The sequence below is a fragment of the Molossus molossus genome, unplaced genomic scaffold, assembly GCF_014108415.1.
Source record: "Molossus molossus isolate mMolMol1 unplaced genomic scaffold, mMolMol1.p scaffold_m16_p_18, whole genome shotgun sequence".
NCBI classification, from domain to species: Eukaryota; Metazoa; Chordata; class Mammalia; order Chiroptera; family Molossidae; genus Molossus; species Molossus molossus.
Genome location: NW_023425353.1, coordinates 25603847 through 25629149, shown reverse-complemented (window position 1 = coordinate 25629149; position 25303 = coordinate 25603847). Strand labels below are relative to the sequence as shown.

Genomic DNA, 25303 nt, shown 5'->3' with positions numbered 1-25303 from the left:
CGGCAGCAGAGCCTGGATGGAGTTCCTTCTGCTCCTTTGGGGAGGGGACTCGGGCCATACAGTGGTAACTTGGCTTCCATCCCCTTCCCCAGGGACCCATGTGATGGAGGGCTCTGGACGGATGGTGGTGACCGCGGTGGGTGTGAACTCTCAGACTGGCATCATCTTTACCCTGCTGGGGGCCGGCGGTGAGGAGGAAGAGAAGAAGGACAAGAAAGGTAAGCCCAGCCCCCTTGCGGACCAGGAGAGGATTTCTTAAGGCCACTGTCTTGTTGTTGAATCGTTCACTCCACAAAATAGTTATTGAGTGCCTTTTATGTCCACACCCTGTGCCAACAGCCACCTCCTGCATCCTGGAAGCCCTGCTCATGCCAGGAGGGCTCTGTCTGTTCCATCTCCAGGGTCTTGTCCCAGTCTCTGTCTTGTCCAGTCATGTCACAGAGCCCCTCCTCCCCCCGGCCCCCGGCCAGGCCAAGGATGCTGAGCATTTGCTGAGACTCCAGCCTCAAGTGTAACCTGGTCCCATCTGCAGCCCTGGTATCAAGTAGAAATCCCCACCTGGGCATATTTCTCCACTCTCCTCAACTCCACTGAGCAGAGCAGCAAATCCACCCGTCATAGCTTCTCCCCAGATGTGGGCAGAGATGCTTCTAGGGAAGGTGGCCCCAAGTCAACCGCTCTGAGCCCCTCTCAGAGGCCCCTGGCGCTGCCACCTCCCCTGGGTTCTGGCTTCTCCTCCCCCTAGATACAAGAGTCCTTCCCTGGACCCTCAGAGCAGCAGGCTGGCAGCTGGGCTGCAGATGCCTCTCCGAGCAGGAGCAATGCCCAGAGACACAGGAGCCCAGGCCGCTCCCCCGGCACCGCCGGCTCCTCGCTGAGCGCTCACACTTGTCAGGACGGCCCCCTCACATCTTTAGTCTTTTGTCTTGTCTCCTTCCCAAGCTCCAGAGGAGGGTCCCCAACGCCCAGACCTTTGGGAGTCCAGGGGAAGGAGATGAGATGCCAGGTGACCTGTCCCTGAGTTTTAGGGGCAGCCCTGCTACCTCCAGCTCTCAGAGGTCAACCGGGCACAAAAACCTGGGTCATGGTCAATGGTTATTTGTCCCCACAGGTGAAATCCATTTCTAGTGGGGCCCCCTAAGTTTAAGGCTGCCCCAACAGTAGGAACAATGGAACAATGGTCTGTGGAATCCATAGCTGGAGAGCAAGGGAGGGCTGAGGGTGAAACAGAACAGAGTCCAGCCAGGTGGCCCAGAGCCTGTCAGAACAGTGTCCGTGCAGTGACATAGACGCTATGACCTGCTGTGGCACCAGGTTGCAGGCAGTCAGACAGATGTGGGCAGTTGGGCAGGATGCAGCAACCTTTGCCCATTTCCTTGGCCTCACTGGGGCCCAGGTGAGGGGCAGAAGCTCCTCCAGGCCAGACCTGTGTTTTTGAAAATGCCAGTAGGAAGACAGGCCTCCTGCCCCGAAGCACAGGACAGGGTCTCTCACCCCCCATGTACTTATACCCCAGTGAGATGAGGGCATCCGTGTAGAGGGAAGAGGTGGGATGTGAAGATGACATGGGAGAGGAAGGTGGGGGACAGCCTCTCCCCTCACATCCCATGAGCAGCACAGCTGGGCTGGGGTCCTCAGCACTGCCATCCTGTCACCTCCATCAGGGACATTCCTTAAAGCCCAACAGCTGTGGGTCCCCATTTCTGGATGACCCTGGGCATGCTGGGATGTGTGTGTGTGTGTGTGTGTGTGTGTGTGTGTGTGTGTGTGTGTACATACACACAGATGAGGCTGTGGGTGCTTCTCCTTCATTAATATGTCTCAAAAATCATCACACAGGTGTGAAGAAGGGGGATGGCCTTCAGCTACCAGGTACAGTAAGACACCCCCAGGGTAGATGGGGCTTTTAGAAATAGCAGCAGCTGTTGACCACTGAGCCTGGGCCCTAGACCCCAGCACACAGCTGGAGGAGGCTCCCTGACTGCAGGGGTGAGCCCCACCAGACCCCAGCACACAGCTGGAGGAGGCTCCCTGACTGCAGGGGTGAGCCCCACCAGACCCCAGCACACAGCTGGTGGAGGCTCCCTGACTGCAGGGGTGAGCCCCACCAGACCCCAGCACACAGCTGGAGGAGGCTCCCTGACTGCAGGGGCAGCCCCACCAGACCCCAGCACACAGCTGGAGGAGGCTCCCTGACTGCAGGGGTGAGCCCCACCAGACCCCAGCACACAGCTGGAGGAGGCTCCCTGACTGCAGGGGCAGCCCCACCAGACCCCAGCACACAGCTGGAGGAGGCTCCCTGACTGCAGGGGCAGCCCCACCAGACCCCAGCACACAGCTGGAGGAGGCTCCCTGACTGCAGGGGCAGCCCCACCAGACCCCAGCACACAGCTGGAGGAGGCTCCCTGACTGCAGGGGCAGCCCCACCAGACCCTCAGCTGTGCCTGGGATGATGCCAGCCCCACAGGAGAAGCCAGTACCCCATTCTGCTACTTGCTCCTCCAGTGCATCATCCTACAGGCCAGTGCCAATGGCAGCGCCACTGTCTCCACACAGGCCTCAGCCCCACACAAACATGCACAGGCCCGTCACCCCGGGACCCCACAACCCTGCTCCCCTGCCCATCCCCACAGAGCCTGGCTGGCTGCCCCTCACCCACGGCGCATCCACCTCACCCAGCAGTCTCTTCCCTCTCCTTCCCACTGAACCTGTCCCCCACCCCAAGAAAGAATGACACAAGTGAATTTGCCCAGTATATCATTTTTAATTTCTAAATAAAGGAAAACTCGCTAGTACCTTCTCTGTCTCATGCAGAGAATGTGACATGTTTGATGTCACCTTTTAAATGGTGGGGAGTGCTGGTTAGGAAGGAGGAGGTGGCCATGGGTGGTGACCTGAGTCAAGGGCATGAATCCTGCTAACTCACTGCCCTGGACAGATGTTCTGCCGGTACATGTGACGGTAGTCATAGCAATACCCAAACGGCCAGTGCCGCAGTGCACCGGTGGTTGAATATTTTGAATTGACTCCGTGCCATGGGCCCCTCTGGTCCTGATGGGAAGCCAGAACCCCTCTCCTCATAGAACCCTCTCTGGGGACCCGCCTGATTGGTTGGGCACAACGGGTGCCTCGGCCCAGACTTCACCACAGAGCAGTGCCATCCGCCTAACCACCTTGACCATCCTCCATGCTTTATTTCAAAGACCCTCCATGTCTGAGTTTTTTCCCCCTGACTTCTGTGGCATCTCTATGAGAACATTTCACCCCCACCCCCCAGTTTGAGTTTCTCGATCTCCAACGGAGACTTTCTTGGAAGACCGTAGTCACGTTACTTGCCGCCAGTTGGTTCATGTCTGTATTGTTGCTGTTCTGCATTGTTGCTTTTCTCCATTGTGACACTGCATTTTCCATCCCTCCCACCCCGCAGCGGCCGATGGTGCGGCAGGTTCAAACGCTGCAGATAGTGCAAACACCAGCCTAGTCAATGGTACGTCTCCCATGCCAAGCTCCGGTCTCGGGCGGACGGGCGTCTCTCCCCACCCCAACTCTGGGCTGGCCTCTCCCTGTTCTGGACCGCACAGATCTGGGATGTGCATGGACAGCTCCGGGACAGTCGTCCTCTCACATGGGGCAGGCGCTTAAGAGAGAAGCCACCACGGGGAACAGCTCCGCGCCCACTTGCGGCACCAAAATGGCTCTGGCTCCTGTGGGGCTTTGGGCCCCCCAGTGGAGCCCTGAAGAGGAACATGGCCTTGGCTTCAGATTTGGCCCCCCTGGCTGTGTGGCCCTCTCCTAAGTACGTTCCTGGCCCCTGCTTTGGGAAGAAGGCCTGGGGTCAGGACCTGGGCTGCAGCTGGTGTCTGGGTCCCCAGTGAAGGCTCCAGTCCTCGACTCTAAAATTACCTCGAGGCTGGGGGTCCCAGGCCAAGTTTCAGCTCCTCGGCCCCACCCCATAGCATGGCTGAGCCACCGGTAGACATTTCTTCCTCTTCTCTTTCATGGAGCGAATGGGCAGGGGGTTCGCTTGGGCTCGGGCCTGGTTCTGTCCCTCGGATGTGGACTGGTGTTTCTCGCTGTTGCCTGTGCTGGAGCGTCTGTCCTGGGTCTCTGCATTCGGACTGGCCCCTCGGGGAGGGAGCTGCCACTGTACCTGGTCTGCCTCTTACCTCCTCACACACAGGCAGGAGTTCCATGCTCTTGCCTCCAAGCCTTTAGAAGATTTCTTACGTCTGTACCCTCCCATCTTCAGAGCGATGAGGCTTCTGTTACTCAGATATGTCCCCTGTCCCCAAATTAGGTAACAGGAGAGTCACCCAGGCTGCTCCTGAACTGCTGAGAGCTGTTAGGGCCCAGGCTGGAAGCCAGCCCCAGCAGCGCTGCACACCAGGCACCCGGCTGTGGGTTTCTCATCCATTGTCTCATTTACTCCTCACCACTCCTGGAAAACGTGGAGATTTTGTCTGACCTCATCCTGCCCCAGTTCTCTGGCTGAGCCACCTGGATTCAAAGTGACCAAAGATGGAAGCACCTCGTAGATGTCAGGGGCTGGGCAAGACACGTCTGCAAGCAGCATCTTGCCAAGAAGGGCTAATTTGGGTATGGGTCTATTTCAGGAACAGAGGAGAAAGGAAGACAGCTTGGGGTGTGGGAGGTGCCATGCATCAGGGAGGGGAAGTGAGGGATGACAGGGAGAACCGATGTAGGCAAACCCACAGCCTGGGGGAGAAGGATACAGGATGTGGTATCCTGCCTCCCCCAGGGCAATGAGCCTGCATCTGGGCTGGCCAGGTCCTAAAAAAGGGGCATGTTCACTTCCAAACTGTAGCAGAAAATTCCAATTTTCCCAAGAAAAACTGCAGGAAAGATGGGGAACTGACATTTCTCAACCACCTAGGCACTTTGCAAGCATGTTATGCTTGCTATCTAATTTACTCCTCGTGACAACCCTATGCTGCAGAGCTTATTATCCCCACTTTAAAGATGAGGAAACTGAGGCTCAGGGAGATCAAGACCCTAGCCCAAGGTCACAGAGCTAGAAAGTAGCAGCGCTGGGATTTGAACCCAGGACTGGCTAGCTCTAAAGTGTGCGTTCCTCTTCTTGGTCCAGGATTTCCCGACGGAGTGTGTCTTGTAAACCTCACAAGGATATTAAGAGGCACAGGGAATGAGAAAATTAACTCTCCCTTTTCCCTCCGTCCTCTGAGCCAATCGGGATGACTGGGAGATAGAAAGCCAGTTCGGCGGCAGTATCCCCCCTGCCGTCACTCCCAATCCCCATCCCAACTGAAAGACCGTTGGATTCCATTCATCTTGGAGGCCTTATGATTGCCATTATTATTTTATTATTTCCCCTATGATTATAAATGTAATCACTATTTAATACATCTCATATAATCATGATGAATAATGCAACACTCTTAACTCCAGACATTTACAGGGCACTTTGCAGTGCTTTTCGTAAGCTTTCCCTCGGTCGAAATGGTTGCATTTCACGGAGAAAGGAACGGAGAAGCAGGGAAGACATGACATCTCCCAGGTCTCCTAGTTAGTGGGCTGCCTCCCCAGAGATTCGGGTCCCCTCTCCCTGAACTCCCACACATGCTTCCACACCCATGTCCTTGGCAGTCCCTGGCATCTGGGGCAGACAGGTCTTCGAGTCTCCACCCAGTCCCCCATCCTGGGCCCTGTCCTTCATCCCAGCTCCCCTGACACACAGCCCCTCCTCCAGGTCCCATGTGGGACCAGAGCTGGCTGTCCTGCCACAGTCCCAGGGCCAGGTGAGCACCCGTTCAGCCAAGAACAGCCCCCCGTAAGTCCTTCACTCCTGAGAAGCAAGGCCATCTGCTCCGGGACACCTTAGGAACGCAACTTCCTCCCTCACATATATGCCTTGGTGATTCTTTTTACGGCCACATGGTCGCTGTGGAAATACAAGAGGAAATTGCCCGCTGGGTTAATGGGCGCACACACAGGCTATTGCCTCTGATCATTTGCAAGCAAGTCAAGGCCCCTTTGTACCACCTAAAAGCAACTACTGAGGCGGAGTCCTCTGGCACCCTTTAGCCCAGTGCGTAAAATTATTTTTTAAAATAAAAATAATTGTCGAAGTTCATTTCTGTTTGCTCTGAAAGGCCTTTGGCTATTTCGTTTCTTCAGCCCATAGAAAGAACCTCACAGCAGAGCGGTGGGGCCTCTCCCCGGGACCCCAGGCGGGTGGCGCTGCTGTGGGCTGTGGGAAGGAAGAGCACTCTGCCTTTCCTGGGAGAGGGCGGTGGCCTTCCTGGCCCCGCCCGCCCGAGTCCCCGCGAGGGTGTGCTGAGGTGGTGACACCGTTTGTGGAACTAATCCTGCAGCCCCAGGGCTATCATCAGGATGCTCCCCGTGAGGGCTGCCTCTGCCCGGCCTCAGTGTCCTCCTCTGTAAAATGAGTGAGGAGAGCCCTCCGTGTGCCCTGCAGAGTGCGGGCAGACTGACGGGGGATAACCTGCACACTGCAAAAGGCTGAATGGGCCAGTGTTTATGACTAAGGCAACTTTTAGGTGTTCCGGGAGGTGAACGTTGCATCCCCATTTTACAGAGGTGGGGGCCACACAGCTAGTTGATGTCAGACAGGGGCTTCGGGAGCCTGTCCCCCCAATGCCATCACAGGGCCCCTCCCCTGGGCTCAGAGGGGCTGGGAGGTGGCTGTGCTCTCTCCAATTGGGTGGAAACATGCACGCACTTTGGGGCCAGCTCTCTGTGTACCCACTGAGACCCAGGCAGGCCGTCTCCCTCTCCGAGCCTCAGTTTCTCATCTGTAAATGGGTGTAAATATAGGAGCGCCCTTGTAGGAATGTGGTGAGGACTAGAGGACATCATGGAGGTCGTGTATGCACCTGGCACATGGTGGGTTCTTCCAGACGTGAGCTGTGGGAATCACCTTTGCAGCAAATGTCCTGGGGTGGCTGACCTCAGACTCCTCCAGAGGTGGTGAGGCCTGCATGCAGAGTTCTGGGTGAGCTCAGTGGACAGGCCCAGGGGAGAGGGTGTCCCTCTCTGCAGTGCCAACAGGTGAAGGCAGGTGTCTCAGCCACCAAGTAGGAGCCTCCAGTCTCTCCCGCCTGCCAACACAGCCTACAAGCCTCTGGCTGTGGAGAGGGCCTCCCAGGCAGCCCTGATTAAGAGGTGGGGAGCCCCAAACTCAGCCCTTTCCCCAGTACTAGGCAACATCAGGCCTGGTATGCAGGGCCAGGGGTGGGGGACACCTGGGGGAGCCCACCAACCTGACCTGAGGTGGAAAGAAGTTTGGCAGCTTCCCCTGGGAGCCAGGGTACTCCCACCAAGCCCCCTGGACACACTTGGGGTACCTCAGAGCCCACCACCGGGAAGCCCCTGCCTACTCTTTGCATGGGTCACTCTCGGTGGGGCTGGGTATGGGCTTGTCCATGCCGTGGCTTCACTCCCCTGCAGAAGGAAAAGGAGAGAGTAGTAGTATTTCTCCTGGAGCCAGAAACTAAGGAACACATTCACCAAACTCTTCCCCACGTCCCATTCTAGAATCAATATCAATATCTCTCTCTCTCTCTCTCTCTCTCTCTCTCTCTCTCTCTCTCTCTCTCTCTCTCTCCTTTCGCCTCTTCTCAGCCCACAAAAGGCACCAATCAGATTACTCACTGGGAACCTGACAACTCTCACTCCTGCTCCCTGCAAGCCAAACCTGGTCCCTTTTACCCTCCCAGGCTGTCGTTCAATCTGTAAGATGCCTAGGGCCAAAATAGTTCCCACAGAAAGACTCTCTCCAAGCCCCCAGAGAATCAAAACAGACCCTGCAGCCAACATGCTGGCCAGGTCTGCTCTTGTCTCTGGGCATCCCCAGTCTCCCTGTGTGGAGGGGTGGAGTCAGCTTGGCCCTTCCTCCATCTGTGACATGAATGTCCGTGGCCCTGTTGCGTCTTTGTGATGACCAATGTGTGTTGTCTGTTCTCTGTTGTCTGTTAAAATTCTTTGTCGTGTAGGTAAAATGCAGGATGGCACTGTGGACGCCAGCCAGAGCAAAGGTAACCCTTTTGTATTAACCGGGTCCTGTGGTCCCTGCGGCCCCTCCCCACCGGTTCTGAGGGCTACGCCAGAGGCAGACGCGGCTGCAACTATGGGTGCCTGACGTCTTTGGGGGGTATAGCTATGATTCACGTGGTACCAGGCCAAATGGAGACGTCACCCGGTGAGGATGGGACACCTGCACGCCAGCTTCTCCCCAGCCTTTGAGCTACTCTGCCCGTTTCGCTGAAAACTTGAAGCTGGTTCTTTGAGATCCTTAGGGGATAAGGGGTGGGGCCTCAGGCCCACTAGCCAGTCCTGGTCTGAATGAGGAGGGGGCTTGGCACCCATAGATGGGGACGCTCTCTTTTACCTGTTAAGTCCCCTTTTTTGTCCCTCCTGTCTGGTGATTACTTAATATCCTAACAGCTGGTCCAAGGACCCATGGTAAAGCCCAAGCCTGTGTGTCTTGTTTGAATGTGGGAAAAGCCCACAGGCCATTTGGAGAAGGCCCAGAGGAGACTGCACCCCACTCCTGCTGGGACTCCAGGGTGGAGCCACGTCACTCTCCACTGTGTCCTGGATTCCAGGTCCTAGGCAGCCAGTGGCCCTGCTTCCAGTGTCTCTGGCTGGAAGAGGCAGACCCCCCATCACAGGGCTTCTGTGCCGGCCATGCGGGGGCCCGGGCAGGGAAGTGGGTACCTCACCACACTCCCCAGGCAGGCAGGGTGGGGACAGACATCCCCTTCCTGCAGGCTGACCTGTGTGTGCCTGTCTGTGTGTCTGTGTGTGTGTCTGTGTACACATGCGTGCTCTGCCACCTACAGCCAAACAGCAGGATGGGGCAGCCGCCATGGAGATGCAGCCCCTCAAGAGTGCTGAGGGCGGCGACGCTGACGACAAGAAGAAGGCCAACATGCACAAGAAGGAGAAGTCGGTGCTCCAGGGCAAGCTCACCAAGCTGGCTGTGCAGATCGGCAAGGCGGGTAAGTGGGCAGGGTGCAAGGAGGGCACACAGTAGGACTTCTGTGGCCTCATCTGCAAATTGGTGGCTTGCATGAGGTGGTCCTTGAGACCCACCCTTCTCCACCGCAGCAACTAATCTGAGTCCGTATGCAGTAGGTGCTCAGTTAGCACTGAGAAGAGCGAAGTTGAAAGCCTGAGCTGTGGGGGCACACGGCCTGTGTTCTTGTCCAGCGAAGGCTGTGAGAACTCAGGCAAGTAACTCCCCCAGCTCTGAGCCCTGCCTCCTGGTCTGTGAAGCGGGGAGACCCAGTGGTCCCTACTTCACAGGTTGCTGTGAGGACCGAAGGAGATGATGCACAGAGTGCTTAGCCCTTGGCAGATGTGGCGAGGCAGCAGGGCCTGGAGATTGCAGGGCAGGTTTTATTCTGAGGACAGTGGGAGCCATGGAAGAGAATTGAGCAGGGGAGGGCAGGGATGCATTTGGACTCTATAATGAGCACCCCAGCTGCAGGGCACAGGAAAGATCAGAGAGGCTGACGGCAATGCCAGGATCCCCAGCACAATGAGCTGGGCTTCCCAGCAGAGTTGGTAGCTGCAGGTGAAGGCTGGTGACAGCCCCTCTGGCCCAGGAAGTCAAGCCCAGCTGCAAGGTGAGCCCTGCCCATCTGACGTGGCCTTGGCCTCCCCTCCTGGGTAAGGACGTGGCAAACACCAAGGCCTCCCCACCTGGCTGCTTGCTCCTCCATGGCTGTCTCCTGGCTCTAATTATAGGCACGGCAGTGTGGAGAAAGAAGGCAAATTACAGGCTTGGCTGTCTATATTTAAACCCGGGGTCCTAGTGACAGCTCCCGGCTGCTGGGAGCTTGGCTTCCCGCCCTGGCGACTGTCAGACAGGGACACTGCAGGTTCTGAGGCTCCGCAGCTGGAGGGTGGGGGTAGGGAACAATGGGTGCAGGGATTTCCTTCATCCCCACGGTTGGGAAGACTCCCAGGAAGCATGACACAGGGGCGGGGCCGGGAGCGAAGCGAGGAGAACAACCCCGCGGCTGTCAAAGTCCTCGCTCATCTCCCTCTCCCTCTGGCTCTGCCGAGAATGGAGTTCAGATCCGAGCACTTCTGGGTCCCCATCTCACCTCTGCTGCCCTCTTGAACCCCCTGAAAGCAGAGCTGAAGATGGGTGGGCTGGAGATTTTGAGAGGGGGTGCTCGCAGGTGAGACCCGTAAAAGGTAAGGGACACAACATGGCCAGGGAAGAAGGCAAACAGCTGAGGTTTCAGAGAAATCCCCGGCTCCACCTGCTCCCTGGGGCGCTCTGGGGCAGGGGGGCCTCTGCAGGTCTGCTCCACCTTGCAGCAAAGGGGCGGGGGTTTTGGACCCCCAGAGCAGCCATTGGATAATGGCCATCCAGTTGGGGTGGGGTGCACTCCCAGGTACTTCCTGACCAGGAGACTCTAGTCACCCAAGAGCAATCATCCTCTGGCCAGGCACCTGCACAGCCCCTGTGGCACCTGGGGACAGGCACAGGAACTGGCAGGAGGATGGCAGGGGAGCCCAGAAGGTAGCCACCTGCGTTAGCTAACTCTGCGGTGCCTCCCGGGCCTGTGGCCTTGGGCAAGTTCGTGTTATTATTCAAAAAAGCTCCCACCTGTTTCCTCTGCTAGGAACTCTCTTCACCCAGGTCATCACCTGGCTGCTGCTTCCCATCGTTCCTCTATCTGCTCATATACCACCTCCTCCAGGAAGTCTTTCCTGGCCACCTAACTTAAGTAGCCTCTCCCACCTGCCCAGGTCACTTTTTTCCTTTTAGCTCTATTGAGATATAATTTACATATAAAAGGTAACACACATGCAACGTGTACACCTTAATAAGTTTGGACATACACCTGTGAGACCATCACTACAGCCAAAGTACTAAATATATCCACCATCTCCAAAATTGTCCTTGTGGTCTTCTGTAGTTTGGTTTTTTGCGGGGGAGGATGGTTTTTGGTTTGGGGGTAAAAGCACTTAACAGCTCTATCCTCTTAACCAGTTCTGCAGTGTACAATAGTCTCGTCCACTGTAGGCACCATGCTGTACAGCAGAGCCCTGGGGCGTATTCCTTCTGCATAACGGAAACATTACACCCACCGAAAAACAACGCCTGCGTCCCCTTCCCCGCACAGCCCCCGCAACCGCCCTCTATTCTCTGCTTCTCTGAGTTTGCCTGTTTTAGATCCTCATACAGGTGCCTGTCTGTCTGCCTTATTTCACTCAGCAGAATGTCCTCCAGGTCCATCCGTGTTGTCAACAAACGGCGGGACTTCCTTCTTTTTATGGCTGAATAACGTTCCACCGTGTGCACGTACCACATTTCCTTCATCCATTCATCTGTCAGTGGACAGTTAGGTGGCTTTCGTATCCTCAGCCCCCTCACCATCTGGCTCAGCATCGGGAGTCTTCACAGCGCTATCCGCGTCTGAATTATCTCGTTCGGTTTATTTCTTGTCTGCCTTCACCTCTAGAATCTCAGCTTCCCAAGGTCAGGGGCTCTGTCCTCTTTACTGTGTCTCTAGTGCCTGAATGAATGAGTAAATAAATGTCACCAACTGCATATCATTATCGTGTGAGAGCACTGGGCAGGCAGTTCTTATTTATTCACGTGGTCACTCAGCACACATTCCTGAGCACCTACTATGTGTCGGCACTGGGCTGGGCACTTTTTATGCAGTGATCACGTTTGATTCTTACAAAACCATGTGAAGTAAATACGCATCCCCATTGTCCAAAGGAGTGGCTGAGGTTCTGTGAGGACCAAGGACTTGCCCCAGGCCACAGAGCAAGTAAGTGGCAGAGTTGGGATGTGAGCGAGGGTTGGCCTAACCCCACAGCCCTTTTGGCCAAGGGTTTGGTCCACAGCTCACTTCCCAGGGCCTCAGACCCCCGGAAAGGTCCTCAGCGGTCTCTCCCACGCTGTGTTGCAGGCCTGGTGATGTCGGCCATCACGGTGATCATCCTGGTGCTCTACTTCACCGTGGACACCTTTGTGGTGAACAAGAAGCCATGGCTACCCGAGTGCACGCCCGTCTACGTGCAGTACTTTGTCAAGTTCTTCATCATTGGTGTGACGGTGCTGGTGGTGGCCGTGCCCGAGGGGCTCCCTCTGGCCGTCACCATCTCGCTGGCCTACTCTGTGAAGGTGAGGAGGAGAGCAGGGCCGGCTGCTGCTGGGATTGGCTGCCCCGGCTGGGGGCTTGGGGGGTGGCCAGGGGCCATTACTTGAGAGAAGAGCTAAGAAGAAGGGAGTGAACACATTGGAAGCTCAGGGAAGGGATGTAAGTGGGAACCCAAAACTCACATGCCTCAGGGGGCTGCGGCAAACCAGGGAGCCACACCCTGCCAAAAGGGACAGCTGTTTTCAGCCCAGCCACATGTCACCTTGTGGGGATACAGGCCCCATGCTGCCAGAGCTTTACATCTTTTTTAAGAGAAGCCAGAAATCTGGACTTAATATAAACTCTCCTTATTTTAAACATTGACACTCAACTTAACTTTAAACCAACCAAAAAGAAAAAAAAAGAAAGAAAAATTGCAGGCATCACTGTGCAGACCCAGATCCATGGTGCCCACCAATGGCGGCAGAAGGCCGGCCGTCCCAGGCACAGGCCCCACCGTGGCCGGAGTACTTATATGACTACTGATCTCAGAGGCTGCCTCCTAAAGTTTGAAAGAAATAAGCTTAAAACAAAAAGGACATCCGACTTTATGAAAGCCCCTCCTCTCAGGAGTTGGGCTGAACATAGATTCTAAAAGCAGTTCAACGAGGGCGGGTGGGCCCTCGCGCGCCGGCTGCTGGCGGGCCTTCTTTGCCGCCCTGATGGCAGAGCCCCACCTACCCCGGCTCTCAGGCCTGTGGCCATCTTCAAAGCCTGAACCCTGAACTGAGACAGCTGGTATCCCCGTGGGCACTGTGCGTCCAGCCCTCTTGAGGGCACTTCAAGCCTGGCTCACCCCCAGGGCCTCACACCCTGGGCTCATTCTCTTTCCTTGGCCCCGTGGTTTGCACACTTCCGAGGGAGGGCTGCACTCCTGTTTCCCAGGGCCCTGTTGCCAGGGTGTCCCTGCAAAGGTGGAGGCCTGAGCGTGTTTATAAATAAGGCATCTGCTCTGAGCCATTGGCAGAGCCGCCGGAGGGCACGGCGAGCGTCAGTTTCCAAGCTGGAATTTGGACTGGGCTCGCCGATGTAATTTCATACAGAAAAGAGATCGCTAGGCAGGTGCCAGAGAGTGGCAGCTCTGTGTAAAGGATACGGCCCTTATCATCTCCTTGTTTTAGGGTTCTCGAAGAAACTCCATCCCACAAGCCAGGGCCCAAACAGGTCACCACACGATGCCCGAGGGCCAGGGTCCTGGAGATGGAGACTCACACAGCCATGAGTCAGGACCCTCAGAGCCATCTGAGCTCAGGGGGAAGGGGTGGGGTGTCCCTGAAGGTCTGCTATACAGAGTTGGTTTGGGGAAATGACGTGCAGGCATTTTTAGGCCTCCACACCTGCAGTTTGTATCGGTGGCACCCGGTGCTTTTAGCTGTCTTAGGTGATGTTACGTAGACAGTCACTTGATAAACTTAGCATAGCACCCAACCCAGAAAAGGCACGGGCTCCCCTCTCTGAGTCCAGACTTACCCCTGGGAGCCACCATCAAAAGAAAAGAGGTGACCACTTAGATCAGCGCTGCCTAATAGAAATCTAATGTGAGCTGCAGGTGTGATTTTAAATTTCCTAGTAGCCATGTTAAAAAGAAAATAAAAAGAAACAGGAAAAATTTATTCTAATGACATAATTTACTTAACTCCATATGTTCAAATTATTATCAAGCCAACATGTAATCAATATAAAAATCACTAGTGAGATATTTTACGTGTTCAAAACTCAATATGTATTTTATACTTACAGCACATTTCATGTCAGACCAGCCACAATTCCAGTGCTCAATAGCCACCTGTGGCTACTGTGTTGGACAGCACAGGCCTGGGCATTTTTAAGCCCAGCAGATGAACCCTCATCAGCGAGAACAGATGGGTGCCAGCCCACTGGAATGATCCAGGCTGGGAGGTTAAACAGAGCTGGGCTCAAATCCCAGCTCTAACCCTCACTAGATGTGTGCACCTGGTCAAGTCACTCTGCAGCGGCTTCTTTAACTGCCGAAATGGATCGCAAGAATCCTCACAGGTTTCACGGGATTCTTATAACATCAGGCAAGAAAAGGAGCCCAGAAGAACTTTGCAGACTGTAAAGTGTGTTGCAAATTCCAATTGCTGTTGATCATCCATTCAACATACTTTTGTTGTTACTATTATCGCAGGTTACAATAAGAGCAACTGCAATAGTATATAATCCCGCCCATACCCATTTTTTTAGTAACATGAACTGCTATTGAAGGTATTCTGATTGCACTCCTTTTTTACCCTTGTTATAAAGAGTTATAATGAGGAGAAAGAATAAAAGAAATAAATTCCTGGGCCCAGACAAGAACTACAGCTGATTCACAACTTTTACTGGGCAACTTTTCATGTCCCTCCTACCTTTCGGTCACTATGGCGGGAGGGCCTGCAAGAAGCATGGTGGTTCCCACAGGGTTACTTCATTTGCATTACTTGCTTGAGGACCTGGAAGAAGCTAGGAGTGTGAAGCTGGGAAGAGAGAAAGAGAAGTGAATACATTAGAAAAGTAATAATAATATGTATAGTAGAATTTCACTTTTGTTACAAATTTTAAGAGACAGGATGTTGGTGTGTGAGATGTATCAGTTATGAGTGGTAGCATTATGGCTAATTTGTTTTCTTTTTCCTTTTTTATGTGTCTGTATTTAAAAGGAATTTATGATTTTTATTACGCAAGGTACAATGTGTATTTGTTGTAGAAAAAGTAGAATTTATAAATTTTTTTAAAAGAAAAAAATAAAAATCTCCTATAATTCTACTACCCAAAGATAATGGCAGTAATATTTTGATATTTGTCCAGATATTGTCCTATGTCTATAAACACATATATCTCCAAAATGTATTTACGTTTGGTGAAACCAAAGTGATAGTGAAAACTTGGCACCAATGAGAGACGCTACATTTGAGAAAATTCATAGTAAATTTTAAAATAGTTTTTTATATTAGGATGTAAGAGAAAAATATTTGAAGCAATCAAAGGGGATCTAAGCTTAATGTATACTTTCCTCTATTTTTTCCATAAAGAATCCAAATTAATAGAGTCAATCAATCAACTCTTTTATTTTTATTTCCTCAAACCTTGCCCGAGGACATGCTTTTATTGATTTTAGAGAGATAGGAAGGGAGAGGGAGAGAGAGAGAGAGAGAGGAACATCAATGTGAGAGTAAAACACCAATGAGTTGCCTCCCACATGCTGTCCCCTACTGGGGACCCAACCCATAACCTGGGTATGTGCCCTGACCGGGAATCAAACCCACAACCTTTCAGTGTGTGAGATGATGTTCCAACCAAATGAGCAACACTGGCCAGGGCAATCAACTCTCTTAAATCGCTCAGCTAATAAAAGGGAAGAAAAAGGGTGGCACACATAGAAGAGCCCAGGGGTCAGAAGCTGTAGCAACCACAGTCCTTTGCATGTGTGAAAGCAAAGGGACAGACCGAGGCAGCCCTTCCTCTTTTACTACGTGTTCACCCGCTACCCCTGGCAACCCAGCACCCCAGCTCCCTCTCTTCATTGTCACCCTTTCATCTGCCCTTCCCCCAGAAAATGATGAAGGACAATAACCTGGTACGCCACCTGGACGCCTGTGAGACCATGGGCAATGCCACAGCCATCTGCTCAGACAAGACGGGCACGCTGACCACCAATCGCATGACAGTCGTGCAGGCCTACATTGGTGATGTCCACTACAAGGAGATCCCCGACCCCAGCTCCATCAACGCCAAGACCATGGAGCTGCTGGTCCATGCCATTGCCATCAACAGCGCCTACACCACCAAGATTCTGGTAAGTGGTACGGTGTCTACCACAGAGAGCAATGTCTGTAGGGGATGCAGAAGCACTGGGCAGGTTGAGCAACATGATTCATATTTTTAAATCCTGCTGATGTATTTTGGGTGGTCATATAGTAAGTAACTTGATTCTCTTTGACTTAGCTGTTATGTTTGTGTGATCAAAACTACAGGGTGGACAAAAGTAGGTTTACAGTTGTGAGTACATGAAACAGAGTTTGTTCTTGTATTATTTGTTGATTTTTGTATTATTTTCCATACAAACAACTGTAAACCTACTTTTGCCCCACCCTGTGTATAGATATACATTGCCTTTTTTATGATAGAGTGTTTCTTTTTATTTTTATTAAATTTATTGGGGTGACATTGGTTAATAAAATTATATAGATTTTAAGTGTACAATTCTATAATACATCATCTGTATATTGTATTGTGTGCTCACCATCCAAAGTCACATCTCCTTCCATCACCATTTATCCCCCTTCATTATCTTGTATAAGTCCTGTCATTGCCCTAAAAAATCGCCTTAAACCACTTTTTTACTAGTTTGCTTTTGCTACATAACAAACTACTCTAAGACAGTGGCTCAGAACAAACTATATTTAACTCACAATTCTGTGAGTCAGTAATTCAAATTGGGCTTAGCTGGGTGGTTCTTCCGGTCTTGGTGGGGATCTGCTGATCTTGGCAGGACTGCAGGCTGATGAGAATGGCCTCTTCTGGGATGGCTTATCTCTGCTCTGTATGGTCAGTCCCGCCTCCTCCAGGCTTGTCTGGTGTTAAATAACACAAATTCAACTGAGTAAAAGTTTAATATCTTATTGGCTTTATTGAGTGATTCATGAATTGGGCAGTATTCTATCTAGCAAGCAGAAAGGCACTCTGAGGAGTTGTACAAATGAAGTCTTTTATAGGCAGAAGTGGGGAAAGAGTGGGTTATTTCAGGCTTAGGTAACCTACCTATGGGGGGACAAAAGGGGGCTATCAGGTGGATTCCCTCACTGGTGCTAACCAGAAAACTCCAGATTGACTGGAGATTAAATTCCTGGGAGAGGCTGAAACTGCCATTAGGTGAGATACTAAGTATTGGTTTGGTGATGTGGACTTAGCACAAATGACTCCATTTGGGGACTGTTGTCTCTTTTCTAACAGGCCCCCTTTTGACCAGACTCTCAGCTTGTAACTGAGAGATGTGGTCAAACTTGAAGGCATTAACCACTCTCAGCTTTTCTGTACTTCTTGCAGCTTTCACTGATCCTCCGGGTGAGTCACAGGTCATGACTTTATTTTTCTGAATCTCTGTGATATTCACAGGCCACAAATTCGGGGTCACAGTTTTGAAGTCATTCGCCCCCTTCCTTCCTCTTCAGGTGTTCCAGTCCTAGGGAGATCACCCGCTTGGTTAGTGGCCGCAAACATGCTCTTTAAGCTTTTGAGGGAATACAGCATGCCAGGGGAACTACTATGACTATTACAAAAAGGATAATAGAGTGCACTTTGGAGCCATGGTCCCCAAGACCTAAACCAATCAAAATCAAATTAAGTCAAAGGAAGTCCACATTGAAGGGATCACCTTTCTAAGCCAAGTGGCCTGCTCAGTAATCGTATGTAACTGAGTTTCAGCTGCCTCAGAAGAGTTCATGCAGGTGCAGTAGGTGGTGTTGGCCCCAGCACGGAGACACCTTCCTGCTCAGCTAGAAGATGATAAGGATACTATCATCAGGAACAACTTTGGCCAGAGAGCCTAAGGATTTTTCTTGGGCAGCTGTCATCTTAGCAATGGATTCTGCTATATCTTTAAGAGTTTAGGAGAGGTTTCTAACCCTAACCTCGTTTACATTTCCTCCTAACCAGGGAGTAGGCCCTGCCAAAGGAAGTGAATCCTGAGTTAAGAACTTCTTCTGGTAGATCCTTTCTAACTCAACACAGAGTTCACCAATGAAGTGTCTTGTTGTTTATAAACACTTAGGGGCACAGTTAGATAACCTAACAGGCATTGCCCAGCGATCTAGGCATTCATAGGCCCAAGGAAAATGACAGCCACCACAGACAGAGACAAATCCCGTCAGGGCACAAACCACTTCCACCGAGGTGACACTCTTAATGGGTTCATTCACAGGGATTGTTATACTTGCCTGTTCAACCCAGGGGTCAGTTAGGTTTTCAGGGCATTCTGGAAGTAAATCTCTTAGCCTGAAATAAAATGTTGTTCCACATTCCAGAGGTTACTCCCCTTAGCAATGTCCTGGGAGATATGGATTATGGAGTCATATTTCCAGGCCAATGCAAAGTAAAGGAAAGAGAGAGCAGAGATGGTTTCATGTTTGGTTGAAGTATGAAGTCTTGACCTGGAGTCTTGGAACCAGTCTACATCGACGACAGCTCGTTCTTTTACTAATCAATGTGATGTGGAAGTCTCCAGCATGTGTACCGGACCAGATGTCAGGTGGAGCCTTCTTTAGCTGTGCGCTGTGTTCATAAGTGGACTTGAGTCCCTGAAGCCTGCCGGCCATCTGGGTAGTGAGGAGGACCTGGTGTAGTACTTTCCAAGAAGAGTTAACAGCAGTCTTGTTCTTAGTGATTGCAAACCAGAGAGTGGGAGAAAATTTGAGACATTATTTGGATACTTGTAGCCAAATTTTTTAGGAAACTAGCAGAATTTAAGATCCGGTCCACCTTACAGGTATATAACAAAACCTCAAAGACAATTAACTTTGCGTGGTTAGTGGCAAGGATTAGAATCCAATACAGACAAAGATGCAAACAAAGTTTCTCTCCCCACAGTTATCCCCATTTCTTTTTTCCAAAGGTAATCACAGCAAAACTAATTTGTTTGCATTAGACTTGGCCTGATTATTTACATAAGTACAGCAAGAATAATGATTGCTTCACTGGAACTTAGTAAGCAAGGTACCAGGCCACTTTTTCCAAGGGGATTTAGTGGCCTTAAAATCATCTGGTCATATCTGAGTCTATGCACATTTTTCTCAAATATGACATTCTAGTCAGAGCCTTGGTAATATAACCAATATTTCCCACTGTTTCCTGTTACAAGAATAGATTCTCATTGAATTTATGCAAAAATCTAACTATATCGTCATAAAAAAAAATACTCAAGAGTTTCACGATTCTGGAGGGATAGTTAGGGAGTAAAAAGTAAATGTTTCATCTTTGTTCACATAGGTATGTCTTACCAAATTATTGATAATTTAAGGGGGGGGGGAGAATATGTCCTTAAATCTGGCAAAGCAAACCATTAGAGAACCAACAATGCTTCAAACGAAAAGTCATAAAAATTATAATCCTCCTCCTCGTTTCATTCAGTCCTGTTGATTCTTGTTCTGCTTGAATCCAGTGTTTCTGCTAGTTCCAGAAATTCTTACCCAGTGCATATTAAGATCTTAAAGTTATCAGAAAACTGTACTTGTCAATGTTCTCTCCATGAATCTCCTTGAAGAAGAAGAAGCACTTTTGCAGGAACACTTTTACAAAAGCGCTCTGTGTAAATGACAGAGGGTTTGTAAAATGCCCATTATTAAAAAGCTAATAAGCCCTGGCCAGTTTCGCTCAGCGGTTAGAGCTTCAGCCTGCAGTCCAGAGAGACCCGGGTTCAGTTCCTGCTAAGGGCACGTACCTCAGTTGTAGTTTGTCCCTGGCCCTGGTTGGGTCATGCAGGTGGCAACCACTCGATGTGTCCCTTTCACGTCCATCTCTCTCTCTCTCTCTCTCTCTCTCTCTCTCTCTCTCTCTCTCTCTCTACCCCTCCCTCCCTCCCTCCCACTCTATCTGAACAAAAAATGGAAAAATGTCCTCGGATGAGGATTATAAATAAATAAATAGCTAATAAGAGTTCATTATATTGGATTTAACAAGAAATTTTGGTTATTTCTGTAATGTACAACAATTTAAGATGATAGCTGGAATTGTGACCGGTGACATTACACCAGGACATAGCAGATTTCCAAGGATTTCACACAATTTCTGGAACTCTTATACCCATTCAGATACAACATAAGGAAGGCTTAGTACTACTTCGTATTTGACAATGCTTCCCTTATGACTTAACATATCAAATAAACCTAATTAGTTTGTCTCCTTTTTTATAAGGAGAGAACAAATCTTTTGAGATGTTAGAGGGACCCTCTGGAAAATCCCAAAGTTAATTCAAGGTCAAAAAAATCTTCATTTAGGATTTTATTTGGTGGAAGTTTGTCAAAAATACCCCCCCAAAAATGTTTAAAACATTATGTTAAATAGGATCATAGCTCACTGTGAAGCAATACTAATCTATTTAACCAAAGTGAAAATGAAAGACTTTACAGGCAAATTTACATGGTTACATAGTTCTGAGCAAAACTTACCTTTTTTAATATTGAGAAGACTTGCCCAGCTGGGGTGGCTCAGTGGATTGAGAGTCATCCCATGGACTGAGAGGTCCTGGTTCAATTCCCAGTCAGGGCACATGCCTGGGTTGTGGGCTTAATCCCCAGTGCAGGGCATACAGGAGGCAGCAAATCGATGTTTCTCTCTCACATCAATGTTTCTATCTCTCTTTCCCTTCCTCTCTCTCTCAAAAAAAATGAATAAAAACATTTTAATATTGAGAGGACTAGGTTAGTTAGGAGATTTACTTAAGTCATCAAAGACCTGATAAAGACAACATGGAACATGGATATTTTTTGTTTTGTTTTTTCTATTACAGTTGACATTCAATATTATATTAGTTTCAGGCATACAGCATAGTAGTACCTACAAGGTGATCACCTACAAGGTGATCCCCCCATAAGTCTAGTACCCATCTAACCATAGGTGATTATTTTGACAAGACACAAGATCTTTGGGGTTTTTTCTAGGCAGACTACTTTAAAGGATAAAGAAAACCTTTCACACTCTCTTATCAGGAGCAGACCAAATAGTCCAAGAAAACTTTATCCTTTAGCAGATTAAAGTAAACTATGTTATAGTTTTACTTAAGCACACTATTGATATTAAAGTTTAACATAAACTCTGATAACAAACTTAATTTTTAGCCAAATTGTAGACACAAGGTAAAATTCTCTTTCTCTTTTTCTCTCTTTACAACTTGCTCTTTAATTTGTTCTTTATTTTTCTCCTTCCCATTTTGAAATAATCAGTTTTACTTGGGAAAAAATTACTTTCTTTTCCCTTAAAAAATGCAATTCCATTCCTTATACCTTCTTTTACTGAAAACACGTTTTATTTTTCTTGCATACAGAGATGTTTTTCTTATTATTTCTATTAGTTTTAGTTACATATATTAGAATTCATATCCTTTAAAAACCTTAATTTCTAATAAAAATAAAGAAGTAAACAATTTTGAACTGTCTTTTACATGAACATTCTGTGGCTTGGCAAATTTATAAATACTTTTTATAATTTCTAGAAACATATGCTTTCTTATAATATGTTTTTCAATGTGATACAAGACACATGTACTAACAGACCCAAATTTCTTTGGTTCTTCTGTAAAGGAAGCCAAAAATAGACAAACCTACGTTCATCAATTAATGTTTCAGGATTTCATCTTATTTGGAAATGATCTGGATATTCAATGAATTTAACTTAACCCATTATTTAACTTAGCAACATGTTAAGGTTTATGGTTACCAAATATATTTGGGAAAACTATTTTAAAAGTTCACCTTAAAACCTTTTATTACTTGTCCTCAACAATTATGTTTAGAATACCCATACCCACGAAACTTTATCAGACATTAGATAAAGTCAGCCAATATCCCAAGCTAATTTTTTGTTGTTGCTAATCCTCACCTGAGGATATTTATCCATTTATTTTCCAGATACAGTGGAAGGGAGGGCGGGAGGGCAACAGAGAGAGAAACATAGATGTGAGAGAGACACATTGACTGGCTACTTCCCACACAAACCCCAACCAGGGTTGGGGATCAAACCTGCAACCCAGGTATGTGCCCATGACCTGGAATCAAACCCAAGACCCTTCAGTCTTCCAGCCAACACTGAGCAAAACCAGCCAGAACTCTTTTTATTTTTTTTAATTCTGCTCCAAAAATATGTTTTTTATTGATTTGAGAGAGAGAAACATTGATGTGAGAGAGAACAACAATTGGTTGACTCTCTTATGCATCACAACTGGGGATCAAACCCACAACCTAGGTATATGCCCTGATGAAGAATCAAGCCTACAACCTTTTGATGTATAAGAATCAAACACTCCAACCAACTGAGCCACCTGGCCAGGACCCAAGCTAATTTTTCTTGCTGACAAATTTTCTAAAAAATAACATGAACCCCTCTAACTCATAAACCCTGGTAAATGAGTTGTATGTTCTCATTATATTCAAATCTAATAACTCTAAAGATGGGAATTTTAATTAAATCAACAAACTTAAACTAGCTTTACTATAAAATATTTTCCCAGATTACATGAACCTGAAAAGCATTTAGGTTAGTTTCTGTTACGTTTTTAAGAATGTATATGAGTACTAAATTTATATAAATGTTTGTTTGTTTAAGCCAATTTAAGTCAACCTCTTTTACAAATTAATTTTAGTAATAACATCTGGAGGTAGAAAATGTCACATATCTGTAATATATATATAAACCCATAAACATAGACAACACAAACAGAGACCTTATAGTCTCATTTTAAAATTTTAGTCATGAGACAGGTAAAATAATATAAAACTCACTAATTATAAAAGAACAGTTGGAATAAGTTACATTTATATGCTCAGATGGCTCCAGTTTTTCCTACTAATATTTAAGGAGAAGGCTCATGATTTTTTCATTCACCTAAATTTCAAATGACCTTTCCGCCTTCGGTTTTCCTTCTGATAAGAATAAATATGATGAGAAAAATAAGCTGATGAACAAAATAGACCCAGAGACATAGAAAGGAGTTCAGAATGACAAACCTCAGAGAGAGGGGGGCGGGGGATGGACGAAATAAAGAACTTACATGCATGTATGCCTAACCAGTGGACATAGACAACAGTGCTGGTGGGGGGGGGGGGCTGTCTAGGGGGAAAAAGGAGAAACATCTGTAACAAAATTGCAAAAAAAGGATTACCTCTAAGGTCTGTAGAACATTTTTAGGTCAAAGGCACAGGGAAAGAATGCACGTTCTTCCATGGACTTTGGTTTCCCAGCGCCACTATTTACAAGCCCTTGTGATAAGTAGGGGAGGTTTCGGGAAAGAGGTAGGTGACCTTTGAACTACCTCTGGGGCTACATTTCTAGTTTGGCAAAGATGTGTGAGACGAGGACAGTTGCTCTCAATTCCCCAAGGAACTGGTTTGCAGCCTCAATGACAGCATAGATTGATCTACCCACAAATCCTTTTACAAGGGCTTTAAAAGGTTTTTTATCCCCTCTGGTACGCAGTTGGAATTTGAACTTAGCGGAGAAGGCCTAAACATTTTTCTGTCAGGCTCTGCCATTTGGCCAAATTCTAACCACAGAGCAACTTTGTAGATTTTAGTCAGGACAAACAGAAACCAATTTGGGCAGTATTAGACAACCCCTTGGACTCCAGATGGATCCCCAAAGAGGGTGTAAACAAAATGTTATGTTCCTCTCTCTGCTGGGTACTCCAGCCAGATCTGGGGGAGCTGACTCTCGTAAGAATGTTCAGCCGGCTTCTGCAGGTTTTCAGGGTTTTCCCATCTGCAGTTCTGATGGGGCTTAACGTAGAGAGCACAGCTCCAATACTGGATTTGCCAGTATTTGGCAAGGTGGGTTTTTTTTAATTAATTATAATGTTTGTCCCTCCTTGGCTGTTTTAGGGAATAATGTAGCAGTTTGCCAGAGCATTCCTCAGAGGCTCATCAGCTCTGGGAGGGGTCCACGTGGGGGGCCCTCCTTCGAAGGTAGATTCAGAGGTGTCTATAAGGCTATTAACTTGGCAGAGTGTTGTGCCGGTCTGATAGTCCCTTCCAAGAGGGAAGACAATTCAGGCAGAGGATTACTAGAGTAAGGACTCAAATCAAGGATGCTAGAGGGAGTAGTAAGAGTTGTGTCCATTTTACAGCCTTTTGTTGTAGGTACTACCCCTTATCTCTTTCATTTTTTCATTAGCTTTTTGCAATGAAACTTTCAATGAAGATATCTTGGAATTTTGTAGACTTTTGGAAGTTTCTGCATGCCGATGAAAGTAGGCATATCACTCTGTTTGTTTCATTTGGAAACCTTTACTTTCAAGTGCCCTTCTTAACTGATCTTATCCCATTAGAATCTGCCCCCTAGTGGCCATTGGGGTACCTCTGAGGGCTCACGGCTGTTCGGTGGGCCCCGAGCCGCAAATGGAGTACAACCCACATTTCTGTCTGGCTGTATTTTGGGGCCCCCAAACTTACAGTTACCAAGTCAAGCTCTCAGAACACAAAACAAGCTTAGTAAAATTTTGCCATTTTTGTAGATATTTATAGCTTCTGGGACCACAGTTCTTAGTTATAAAATAAACAGGTGTGCGGGAAGGCGGTGTGCCTAAATCTTTAGATTTTTAAGGTTTCCATCTCTTTTCAGCAGAGCTTTTGGGTCTCTCAAAGACAAAGTAATACCTAACAGGGACATGCTGCTGGGTAGGGGACTGTGCAGGGTTCTCCAGGGTACCTTGCTGCACGGACATTTTCTTCAAGTTGACAGGTTGACCCGGTGTCAATCTAACCAGTTTCGTGGCCCATTTACCCTGACGTGGGAGTCTGGGTTGGATGGCGAATGCTCTAGTAGCTCCTTTTATCTATTTATTTTTTTCAATTACAGTTTACATTCAGTATTATTTTATATTAGTTTCAGGTATGCAGCGTAGTGGTTAGATGATCATATACTTTACAGAGTGTTCCCCCTGATAATTTCTAATAGCTCTTAAATGTTCAACCAATTCCCACTGATTTTTGTGGCTTCCAAGATTCCCATTAGCAACAACCTTTACTTACTGGACCCAGTCCAGCTCACGTCAGGCACAGTCCAATCCCAGACGCAGCCCGGTTTTTTTTAAGTTGGGCCCAGTCCAACTTCAGGCAGAACCACCAAGAGTTCCCTACGTGGACTCTGGGGGTTAGGAAAGAATCAGACCCGCAGACCTCAACAAATGGGGACTGCAGGCTGCAGGCTCCACATAGATGGGGAACTGTGCCCTGCCCCTGCAGTTCCCACGTGGATCTTGGGACAGACTCGAGGGCTGGGGTTGCCAATCAAACAGGGAGCTTTGGAAAGCCAATTAGATCAGTAGCTCAATGCAAAGAAAGCAGAGCTCAGAACCAAAAGGTACTTACTCACAGCCCCCAGAAATGGTGAGAAAGAATGAACCCAAAGGGTTTATGAGGTTC

The 25303-nt window shown here is 48.8% G+C and overlaps 1 protein-coding gene across 1 annotated transcript in view; it reads left to right on the top strand.

Annotated features, from left to right (window-relative positions):
- ATP2B2 (ATPase plasma membrane Ca2+ transporting 2) overlaps window positions 1-25303 on the top strand; it is a 174497-nt gene that overhangs the window by 101178 nt on the left and 48016 nt on the right. Inside the window, exons 6-12 of the mRNA XM_036267151.1 lie at window positions 93-218; window positions 1840-1872; window positions 3428-3487; window positions 7995-8036; window positions 8844-9002; window positions 11946-12160; window positions 15730-15972. Coding sequence (XP_036123044.1) covers window positions 93-218; window positions 1840-1872; window positions 3428-3487; window positions 7995-8036; window positions 8844-9002; window positions 11946-12160; window positions 15730-15972 — 878 coding nt within the window. The remainder of the gene's footprint in view (window positions 1-92; window positions 219-1839; window positions 1873-3427; window positions 3488-7994; window positions 8037-8843; window positions 9003-11945; window positions 12161-15729; window positions 15973-25303) is intronic.